At 33.7% G+C, this 12,164-nt stretch overlaps 1 protein-coding gene across 6 annotated transcripts in view; it reads left to right on the top strand.

Moving 5' to 3' along the window:
• LOC123524303 (mitogen-activated protein kinase-binding protein 1-like) overlaps positions 1–12,164 on the top strand; it is a 108,867-nt gene that overhangs the window by 12,265 nt on the left and 84,438 nt on the right. For all 6 annotated transcript variants that reach the window (XM_053540769.1, XM_053540744.1, XM_053540760.1 and 3 more), the window contains exons 3-9: positions 4,350–4,470; positions 5,556–5,648; positions 6,588–6,704; positions 7,051–7,146; positions 7,969–8,154; positions 9,274–9,434; positions 10,581–10,659. In XM_053540769.1, coding sequence (XP_053396744.1) covers positions 4,350–4,470; positions 5,556–5,648; positions 6,588–6,704; positions 7,051–7,146; positions 7,969–8,154; positions 9,274–9,434; positions 10,581–10,659 — 853 coding nt within the window. The remainder of the gene's footprint in view (positions 1–4,349; positions 4,471–5,555; positions 5,649–6,587; positions 6,705–7,050; positions 7,147–7,968; positions 8,155–9,273; positions 9,435–10,580; positions 10,660–12,164) is intronic.

Below are 12,164 nucleotides of genomic sequence, written 5' to 3'. Positions count from 1 at the left end.
AAGTTGCATATTCTTACTGTAGGGTATCAATTTTGTACACTTAAGATCCTTACATTCATAATTATTCTTGGAATTCTATCAGTGAACCAGACTAATAGTTTGTGGCATTGTTATTGCAAGTGTTTTCCAGACTCTTGACACTTGGCTCTGATAGTTTGATCTTTTTCCAGACAATATTTTATCCTGTAATTAATGATAAACAATAATGAAAGGAAATCTTCTCAATTAAAAGAAACCCTCTGCCAGTTTGGTATTCTAATTGAACATGGGTACATTGTGTACCTTGGAGGAAAATGTTGTACTCTACCTGCCGACAGCCAAGTACAAACATCTGGCCTACCTGTCGACAGTACAAGCTACAGCATCTGGCGAAATGTGCTGAGAGATTTCTAATAAATCATGCAAGGTTAGCAACACTTCAAACACTTGAAGAACATAGATCTGTCAGTCAGTATAAGCATCAGTCCAGGAGAAAAATACAAGACTTTTCCTTTTTAACTAAGAGGGTATTTCTCAAGATTGAAGAGGTTATATACCATCTGCATAAGAGCTTCTTCAAGACTTACTCAAGAATTGTGTCTCTCTGTAAATTATCCTCTTTTCTGTAAGCTGGTTGTTTAAGTTTTTATTTATTGTTTTTTAAAAGAACATGTATGAAAATAGAGGAAATGATCCATACAGACTTTTACATTATGATTGAATGGTTTCATTCTACAGTAATTAAATTACAAGATTGTTTAGCTGTGATTGGTAAAGTTATCAGACTTTCTGTAGTATTGTTGAAAATTGTTACAATATACCTAGGCTTTTGCAGAATTTTTAGCTTTGAATCACAGAAGCTGTATAATCATTGTTTCAAGATTAATCAACATTAGTCAGACTTTAAATACATTTAGTCACACTAAAGGTACATGTAGTCAGACTATAGGTACATGTTGTCACACTATAGGTACATGTAGTCACACTATAAGTACATGTAGTCACATTATAGGTGCAGTCAGTTAGTAATTGTTCATGTCGTCTTTAGAATTTAGTCTTGTTTGAATTTAGTAAGCTAGGCATTTCTAAACTTTGGTGTCAGTTAGATTCAATATTATACAATAAAAAAAAAAAGCTCAAAAAGGAACATGTAGTCAGACTATAAGTACATGTAGTCAGACTATAGGTATAATGTAGTCAGACTATAGGTACATGTAGTTACATTATAGGGTTAGGGTTAGGCAGTATGTACATGTAATCAGAATATAGGTACATGCAGTCAGACTATAGGTACATGTAGTCAGACTATAGGTACATGTAGTCATACTATAGGTACATGTAGTCACACTATAGGTACATGTAGTCAGACTATAGGTACATGCAGTCACACTATAGGTACATGCAGTCACACTATAGGTACATGTAGTCACACTATAGGTACATGAAGTCACACTATAGGTACATGTAGTCACAGTCTATAGGTGCAGTGATAGTAATTGTTCATGTCGTCCTTGAGATTTTAGTCTAGTTTCAATTTAGTAAGCTTAGCATTTCAATATTACACAGTGATATATATTTAATGAAAAAATTTCAGAAAGCAAAAAATTACTTTTAATTCTACTACAAAATGAAATCGTGATTTGTTGTTCGTTTTGAAATAATAAACTCCGAGGTGGTATACTTCTTAAGACTTTAATACTCTATAAATATCTCTAATATATAATTCAGAATATGCTGCACCCAAGATAGTGGTGCAGTTATTTTCTATTATGTGAATTTATTGATGCATGAAATATTGCAGAAAAAGCAAAATTGAATATCTAGGTCATGTTTATTTAAAATGTTTATACAGGATGATAAATATCAAAACTTCATGATAAAAACCATTAACTTCAAACATGACAAGTTACATGGAAATATGAATTATGTTTTTCAACCTTTTTATACAATGAAATTGAAATGAGATAAGAAAATGATTGCATGTTGCTACGTCCTATTAAAATGACAGGCCCTCCTGCTATGACTAGCAGTCAGTTATTTTTTAGCAAGGTTACAGAATATATGAGTATTCTGGATTATGAAAGCATACCTGTGAAAGATTAATATTGTGAAAGTATAATATCAAGACTCTATCATGTCTGTGGTATCCATAATTTCTTACTGTTGCCTAACATTTGAGCACTTCTTGAAGACTGTAACATAACAGTTGTTTAGCTAAGTTGTACCACATGACAAATAGCCAGTGCAGCCTTTAATTTTTTACCTGAACAAATATATTCAAGTGAGAAATAGCACAGCATTTATGATAATAATAATAATGATCATAATAATAATAATAATAATAATAATGATGTCTTTTATAATTTCAAGAGGCAAAACAGTTGGGTATACCCAGTTTTTCTTGTAAGCCTCTACATATTATATAGACTGGTCATGAATCATTGATTGCCACCAGAGACTTGAACCATCAGGTCTGGTTGTTGTAAAGAACAGGGAAATAAGTAACATCTTCATCTCTTGTCATTATACAGATGGATTTCAGATCATTTTGTGCCAAATATACTTGCCTTTAACCCAACTTTAAACCTTAAATACCCTAATTTCAGGTCAGCTATTTGAATCAGTCAGTTATATTATGCAGTTTTCTACCTTGATTGTATATGACCTGTTTATCACCTTGTTAAAGATAGGATCAACAACACAACACCAAAATAAAGCCATAAAAGATGCTCATTAGGTGCTAATTGGAGGGTTTTTACCCAGGTGATTTTCAAGAGGGTAGATATTAAATGAAGTGATATGTATTGTGGTTTTCACCTTATTAAAGTGGATCCATTATATATATCATCTTGTGTGAGTTTGATAGCCCTCTTATTCTTGTAGGTTAGATGCAGTTATGATTTATACAGAGGGTCAGTGAAAGCCATCATCCACTCAGTTACATTAAAATGTTTACAAGTAAATGCTGTAATCAATGCTCATATCTGTAGGCCACTTTGAGGCTGGCAAACTATATACCTGCTTCAAACTCATAGACAGTCATACTAGTAATGTTTTACCCCAAGTCTGTTACCTGCAGCAGTTGTTATGCAATACAACTTATTTCAGGCCGTTACACATTCTCCCAGCTTAGGTATCCATATTTTGAAATTAAATACATTTGAGGAACATTTATGTGGTGTATGTGTTTTCGCATCTATTTCCTCGGTCAGTGTTATGATCAAACCCGGAAAACCGAGACTGTTTACACACAATGATCACAGGGTTTTATATATTATATCATACAAGATTTATATAGGGCTCTATTCTCGATAAACAGATAAACACGTTCAAAGGCGCATTTATACATAGAGCACCACTTTAACACCACAATTTATATAATTTGCCAATTGTTTCAGTCTTTTCCACTCATTATTGCAAATCTCTGCCTGATTCACTATTTTATCCCACTGGATCCCAGTCATACTGTGTGAATAATGAGATGTATATGTTTATAAATGAGGTTTTATTTTCAACTTTTTTGTGGTTGAATTATTATTCTACCTACAGTAAAATAGATTGTTGATGATAGTTATATTTTCAGTTTTATACCTCAAATGGTGTCATATTTTGTATAAACATAAATAGAATGTTTAAGCAATAAAATCTGTTACAAAAAATTGTTGTAATGCGAAATACGTTTTGCACATCTTGTGAATAGGTAACTGATTACTGAAGTTATATTGTCATTGAGGTTATCATCAAACGCATCAACGTCATTGTCATCAGTAGCGGTGTGTCATTTTGTCTAGTTTGAATGTATAGTGGTCATTATCTGGTTTGAATGTGCAGTGGTCAATTTCTGGTTTGAATGTACAGTGGTCAGTTTCTAGTTTGAATATGCAGTGGCCAATTTCTGGTTTGAATGTACAGTGGTCAATTTCTGGTTTGAATGTACAGTGGTCAATTTCTGGTTTGAATGTACAGTGGTCAGTTTCTAGTTTGAATATGCAGTGGTCAATTTCTGGTTTGAATGTACAGTGGTCAATTTCTGGTTTGAATTGTGCATTGGTCTATTTCTGGTTTGAATATGCGGTGGTCAGTTTCTGGTTTGAATGTACAGTGGTCAAATTCTGGTTTGAATGTACAGTAGTCAGTTTTTGGTTTTAATGTACAGTGGTCAATTTCTGGTTTGAATGTGCAGTGGTCAATGAACAGTGGTCAGTTTATATTCAAAAATTGAAATCTGAATGCATATCCCCATAAAAAAAGCTGTTTATACCAAACCATGAAATTCATACCTGCAAAATTAAATGGTTTAACAAGAAGTGTATAAAAATATTTGAGTGAAACATATAACTTATATTGTACATGTTGTTAATATTTTCCAGATGTGTGGTGGTGCTTTACAACCCAAAGAAGAACAAACAGGGTCACATCTTCAATGTGTCAAAGAAAACGCTAACATCCCTCGCCTTTTCTGGTGATGGCAAACATCTCGTTACAGGAGAGGTAAGCTGTTGTAAGCCTTTTCTGGTGATGGCTGTTGTAATTGCCAGTAGTTAATTGCCAGGAGGAGAGAGAGAGAGATTCAAACATTCATCCTTACCTAAAGCTAGGGTTCAACATTGAAAAATTCTGACTGCAGTGCATTCTTTCCCAAGTTTGCCATTAATAAGTACTTCCAGTATTTTAAGAGAGAAATGTAACCCTTTCTCTTCTGTTCTTGTTTGGTATGAAAGAGGCTGGTACATAGGAGACAGATATAGTAGCCCAACAGTTATTACTAAACAGAGTACAATCTAGAAAACATCAAACAAGTTAAGGGGTATAATGGGACCAGTTGGAAACATTTGTAGAAATTTATCATAATCACCTGAAAGAGTTAGCCTTGTTTTAGTACTCACAGTTTGAGAGTTTAGAGTGGTAGAACAGGGCTCAACATAATTAATTATTCATAGTGTACATGTATCTATAGATAATTATTCCCTAATTAAGTAATGTAGTGGCACTGTTTTCATTTTGAAAGTAGTAAGTGTATTGGCGTTGGTCAGATAGTGTTGTCAGGTTGTGGAATTTTCATTTAATATATTGTTACATTTGTCCTCTCAAGCAGCATATGCTAGTTTCTGAGAGCACATTTTTCTTCTCTTTAATGGTACAGAATCAAGGAATGCTCTCTGGTTCATAACTGAAATACTGTTGAAAAACTGCACTAACCCCAAAACAAACTTGCACTGGATGAGATTTTTACACTTTTTGGACTGATTTACCAGGAAAAAATAAATAAGTAAATTGAAAAAACTGCTAACATTTTGCTTGAAAGACTATGTAATCAATTAAGTCTGACATTAAAAAGAAACAGGCAGAATGTTACAATTGCAAAAAATTATTAACTTATTTTTAGACATCATTAGACAGTTGACTATATTAGTTTACAAGAGGAAGTGACAAAAATTTAGAAATTGCCACTTCAATATTCTTAATCTAATTTTAGATGCACTACTTTCTTGGCATCAAATCACCTGCCTCTCACACATTTGAAACCTTGCTTTGCATATAGAATTCTTTCATTTGAATGTATATATATATTACAGAGTGGCCACCAGCCGGCTGTGAGGGTCTGGGATGTGGCAGAGAAGACTCAAGTTGCTGAGTTTCATGGTCACAAGTTCGGCATAAGCTGTGTGGTAAGGGTTCCAGGAAATTTTCTCGTAGAATGATTATTTGTATTTCACATTAGGTGTTTGTTTAAGAAATTTTCAATATATACTGTACATAATATTATTATTAAGCTGACATGTAGGTCTGATTCACCACCAAATCAGTGTTTGTTTTTTTATGAGTAGACAATATATTGGTTGGTGGCGTTGTTACCTATAGATTTTATGAGATTAATTGGTTACCAATCCAGAAGTTGCAAATTTGATCCCAGGGCATGGCAGATACTCTCTGACAATTGATGAAAGATGTTACATAATAAGATTTTCATTCAATTAGACATACCTTACAACATAAAATATATAAATTTCTCAATGCTCTTTCTTTTAAGAAAGTAAAAACGTTGAAGGTTTTGCAGTAATATCCTTTATGCATCTTTGTTTTGTAAAGTTTAATTAGATGTAAAGTGAAATACGATATTATGGGTCACTTGTAACATAAAAAGCAACAAGGCTGAAGCCATTGAAACATGAAATTTCAATGCTAATAAAGCAATAAATGAGTAATTTTCTCTCAAGTTTTTATTTGTACACCATAAAATAGTGGGCTTTATTAGCCATGTCCGCATTCGACTACAATAACACAGAGATACTGGTGTCAGTATAATATATGTTTGTTTTAGTTAAAGAACAGATTGCAAGCTTGAGGTATGAAGTATCTTTGACTGTCTCTACTGAGCTCTTTGGGTCAGCCTTCTTCAGGTATTACAGAAGACACAATAATCTTGATGCAGGAATCTGATGTTATGTTGCTTTTTTGCTTTAATGAAGTGTAGCAAACACTATAGTATCTCAGTTTGAAGTCAGGGTTTTGAATTTATGTTTGTACATAAGATATATAAGGGTACTTTTATTTAAATTGTCAGTCTTTAGATTCTATAATTGATTGCCATTTTGGTTTTATTTTAGGCCTTTTCGCCCAACCTGAAGTATATTGTTTCTATTGGAACGCAACATGACATGCAAGTCAATGTCTGGAACTGGAGAACAGGGTCAAAAGTGGCCTCAAACAAAGTTTCAAGTAAGGTAAGTAAAGAATGGGGTCAAAGGTCACCTTGAATAAGGTAACAAGTAAGTTTAGTATAGAATGGGGTCAAAGACCACCTTGAATAAGGTCACAAGTAAGATGAGTATAGAATGAGGTCAAAAGTCACCTTGAAAAAAGGTCACGAAAAAGTTCATTATATAATGGAGTCAAAGGTCACCTCAAAAAAGGTCTCCGGAATGAGACCAAAAATTGAGCTTAATTGCAATTTTACCTGGAACAAAACAGGTAGGAGACTAACAGTAACATATTTATAATGTTTTACTGTGTATACATAGATTTTATACTGAAATAACTATGTTGTACTTAAACAAAACTATTTTTCAGGTGTCTGCAGTGTCATTTTCGGCTGACGGTTCTTATTTTGTAACCGTTGGTATGAGACACGTCAAGTTTTGGTACCTTGACAGTAGCAAGTCAAAGGTATGAAATATTTTAACTAGTTGCTCTTCTCTTTTTAAATAAAAATGATACCAATATAGTTCGAATTTTCTCTTCCAGCTATATTTGATTTAATTTGAAACAGATACAATTTTGAGGATTTTGTGTTGAACATGATTTGTACAAGAATAATTAGAAACTTAAACAGGTGTTTTCTTTGTTTATAGACAAAGTTTTTTTTTTGTGACAGGATTAATCTCTTGGCATGATTGGTGTTTTATGATGACATGTTGTTCATGATTTATGAAAGGCATAACAATTTGTAATCCTGTATGATGCATCCAGCAATATATCAGTAATGCATGAGAAGAGCATTAGTTTAAAACTTCCTGGCTAGTCTTTATTTCTTTGCATATACTATTTATCAAACTTTTTTTGTTGGTTAGAGAGCTGTCAGAAAACTCATACCTACCGGTAGTTTGCTCCAAGTCAAGATATTTTTGATGTTACAAAATTTATATGATGACATACCTTATCAATTATTGTCCTGGGTGTGTAATAACTGTGGTCTGGGACATTCTGATTCATTCATTAATAAGGTTGTCATCTGGAAATGAAACAGAAAAGTTTTCTTATCTGTGAATGAGGCAAAAAAGTAAAAGTGTACATCAGGACATTTCTGATAACTGTTTATCTGTACAAAATGTTTTACCTTTGAAATCACAATATTAGTTACATCTTTTGTCCACATTTCATTTACACATATAAGATAATATTCTACTAGTGCCTTTTCCAGCCACACAGTGCTATGAACGGTGATTTAACAACAAAGAATATCCCAAAATGTTTAACGTAATTTTTCAGATAAATTCAATAACATTACCACTGAATGGGCGCAATGGTATACTCGGAGACCACAGGAACAACTTCTTCTGTGATGTAGCTGCGGGGACAGGAAGTTTAGAAAAGAGCACATTCTGTGTCACCCAGTCAGGCTATCTGTGTCAGTTCAATGAAAAACGGCAGATGGAAAAATGGGTAGAACTTAGGGTAAGCTGTGTTCTTGCATTTTGTGTCTGTTTAACATTTAAGCTTGTTATAATAGTAGAGATTTGTTTTTGTTTTTTTTTCAATGTATGAATTTGTAATAGAAGCTGCATGAAAGGAATTCTCAAACATGCAGTTTTAATTAGTTAACAAAAGTTTTGAAGGCAGACATCTTCTAAAGTATATTTATTTTATAGTCTGTTATCCTGAAATGTTCAAAGAAGGATAATTGAAATAAAAAGTGTTTTCTTTTTCATCAGAGTAAGTAGATTTCAGTGAAACTTGAGCAATGTCTAGGCATAAACAGTATATCGGAAGTAAATTGTATATAGACAGTAAAAACAGCAAAATCACATTAGAACTGTTCATGTTTTTATGCCCCCGGCATCTACTGATGCGGGAGGCATATAGTGATCGTCCTGTCCGTCCGTTCGTCTGTCCGTCCGTACGAGGTTAACCAAATGGGACCGTTTCGTCTAGCATCAATACCCCTTACTAGAATGACTTGATACTAATGCAGATGTAACCTGTGACCATTCCTCATCTTCAGACATCACCTGACCTCAGTTTGACCTTGACCTCATTTAGGACTTAGGTTGCTTTATATGGGCCATCTCTTGGTTAACCAAATGGGACCGTTTCGTCTAGCATCAATACCGCTTACAAGTATGAATTGACACTAATACAGATGTAACCTGTGACCATTCCTCATCTTCAAACATCACCTGACCTCAGTTTGACCTTGACCTCATATTGGACTTAGGTTGCTTTATATGGGCCATCTCTCGGTTAACCAAATGGGACCTTTTCGTCTAGCATTAATACCGCTTACAAGAATGAATTAATACTAATACAGATGTAACCTGTGACCATTCCTCATCTTCAAACACCACCTGACCTCAGTTTGACCTTGACCTCGTTTTGGACTTAGGTTGCTTTGTATCGACAAGGGTGCCACCGGGGGCATCAAGCGTTTATTGAACGCAGCTCCTTGTTCATGTACATGGACAGTGGTCAAGGTCTTATGTACACAATGGTTGTTTCAAAGGATAAATTCAACTTTTCTGCATCAAAGCCTTACATCAGTTTTCTAGTTTTATATAATTGTTTTCTGTCTTTTAGACAACATGTGCCAATGCAATATCAGTTGCTGGTAACTATATTTTTGTTGGTTGTGCCAATGGGATTGTGAGAGTGTTTAATTCATCAACTCTACATTTTGTGGCTACACTTCCACGACCTCATTATCTCGGAGTAGATATTGCTGCTGCTGTCAACCCAAGGTAACTTTCTGCTTTACATATATATCAGCTAGTTGTGGATATCGGACCACTTTGAAGGTTCCAACTGTCTAAAACTAAACTCTTAATTTTGCTCAACAAATACTGTACTCTTGTAATATTGAGGTAATCTTAGTAGAGTATTTTAATAGTAATAATGTGTGCTATGAAAACTTTCTTCACAGAATTGTGTAATCTCGAGTTTACAAAATAGCATATGAAGTAATTTCTTTACTCCTACCTACCTTCAGTTGTAAAACAAGTCTGGGAAATATTTAATTATAGAAAATCAAATATATACAGTCGAACTTCGATGGCTCGAACTCGAGGGTCCCGTTGAAATAAGTTCGAGTTTTCCGTTGTTCGAGCCATCCAAATGGCGGCCATTTTGAATTTAGGAATTCAAGGGCATGATGTGTTACAAACCTTATATCGTAATATATTGTCATATTGTACCTACATGTATGTATGATACGATGATTTGTAAAAACAAACGCTGAAATAGTCTTTATTATTTATTTTCAAACATGACATAGATACGAAAAACAAGTTATTCAGCCATGCTAAAGCAGTATGAAAATTAACATCGAATCTCCCGTTTTTATGCAGAAAAAAAATAGACAGACATTGCTCAATTATTTTAAATAATTTTATTCGTATTAATCAAAGCCCATTAAAGCATTGCATTGAACGAAAGTCACTTTGTTTAATTTGTTTGTCGTATACCGACGCTAATTACATAAGCGTGTGAAAATTACGCACGCGTCGGTTAAAGGGGAAGCTTGGCGAATGTCAGGCAGAGGTGTGAAAAACTTTGTAAACACAAGCCATTCCGGCGACAAATTGGCTGTTCGACTGAATAGGTGTAATTATCACTGTAATTGAGCCGAAGGGACCACCAAATGAGTTCGAGAGTTCGAATTTTTGAAGTTCGAGCGATCCGAGGTAGAACTATATAGAATAAAGAAGGAATAAATTCGGGACCGGGCGAAAAGTTCGAGCGATCCAGGGTGTTCGAAAGATCCGAGTTCGAGCCATTGAAGTTCAACTGTATGTAGAAACCCAAAACTAAAATTTACTATAGAATGGCTCAGTTACTGTGACAATGCTGTCCTTTTTAAAATATAATTTAAATTTGTATATTTTCAGTCAGTTAAATTCTGTTAAAGATGGTGATATCAAATATCCTGACACGATTGCTATACAGTATGATGAGGAACATAACAAGGTATCTACATGTATCTTAGTTCTCTTCACATTTGTGAATACTTTAAGTATTTATTTCTTTTGATGAACGTTATACTCCTCAGCGCCTTAAACAGTTAATGAAAAAATTTGATAGTATTTATTTCATAAAAAACTGCCAGATTTTACCTTTTCAGTTGAATTTTACAAATTGAAGCGCATATTTTGCAGAAAAGTTTTCCTCGATAGATATAGATTTAATATATTTTAACATATACGATGAGCATAAAAACCATCATTTTAACACTGATTAGTTGTAAAGTTTCAAGAAAGCCTACTTTTATCCTGTTTCAGTCCTATTTTTAGCAGTGCATTTGTTTTAATACAGTTTGTGAAAATTTTGGTAATTGTTACTTAGGTTGAAACAACAGGTGCTTTGTATTTATATTTGATCAAAACAATAAATAATAAATGAACATTTTTACTAGGTTTGAAATATCAGTTAAAAATATGTTACCGTATAAGTACTTATTTCTGCGGGCTTAATATTCTGTGATTTTTTAAAAAATGAGGTATTAAATTTCTGCGTACCTTATTTCTGCGTTGCCTTCCTTCTCACGTTGATGGAATTTATTTCTGCAGTTCTGTATTCACCGTTGTTTCATTAATTTCAAATAGACAGGTACGTATTTTGTTGTGATTTTGACAGTTATGTTGGCTTCCAGTTTGAAAATAAGAGTTGACGAATACTGATGTAACATCGTCATCATCACATAATGTAAGTGTTAAATGTAAGGAGAAACAGTCATTTTATAAATACGAACATGCCAAACAGACATGAAAAATGTCTGAATCTATATATTGCGAACATTCTCATCTGTGCATTGTAACGGTATGATATTTTTTGTTAATCACGCCTTTTTAAAGTCCCATACAAATAACGGTAAACATGACTATCGCCAGACGAATCGGTTGACAAAGGATACAATGGAATGTGTTTGTCACATAATTAAAGGAAATTGAAACTGACAGCTGACTGCTAAATGGTGAATGAAAATCAAAACAAATTCTATGTTTTTATTATGGTTTATTCAGTGGCAAACAATAATAAAAACGGTCATGTTACATTACTGTTACTACCAAATTTTCAACTTGTTTTGTCGGCATCCGACAAAAGCCGATAATGCTATCAAACATTGTCTTATACTTAACCTGATTATGATAAATGCTTGTATCGTGGTATCAAGGCATCTCAGGACAAAATTTTCTGCGGATTTTAAATCTGCGGTCTAACTGTCTTCCGCAGAAAACGCAGAAATAAAGTTCCCGCCGAAAAAAAGTACTTATACGGTATTTATATATTATTGTACTGCTGCACTACTATGCACTATTGTGCTATGTTTAAAAAAAATCAGCCTACTTAGTTCTTTACTTTTTACTTGGAACATTGGCTGCAAATCAAATTACAATCACTAGTAAAACATAAATACATAGATAAACGTATCTGAAGGTCTGTGCATTTGTTTTGATGTGATTGTTTGCATGCAT

Source organism: Mercenaria mercenaria, chromosome 1 (assembly GCF_021730395.1).
Source record: "Mercenaria mercenaria strain notata chromosome 1, MADL_Memer_1, whole genome shotgun sequence".
Classification (NCBI taxonomy): domain Eukaryota; kingdom Metazoa; phylum Mollusca; class Bivalvia; order Venerida; family Veneridae; genus Mercenaria; species Mercenaria mercenaria.
Note: the sequence above shows the minus strand (reverse complement) of the source record. Positions and strands in the feature narration are given on the sequence as shown.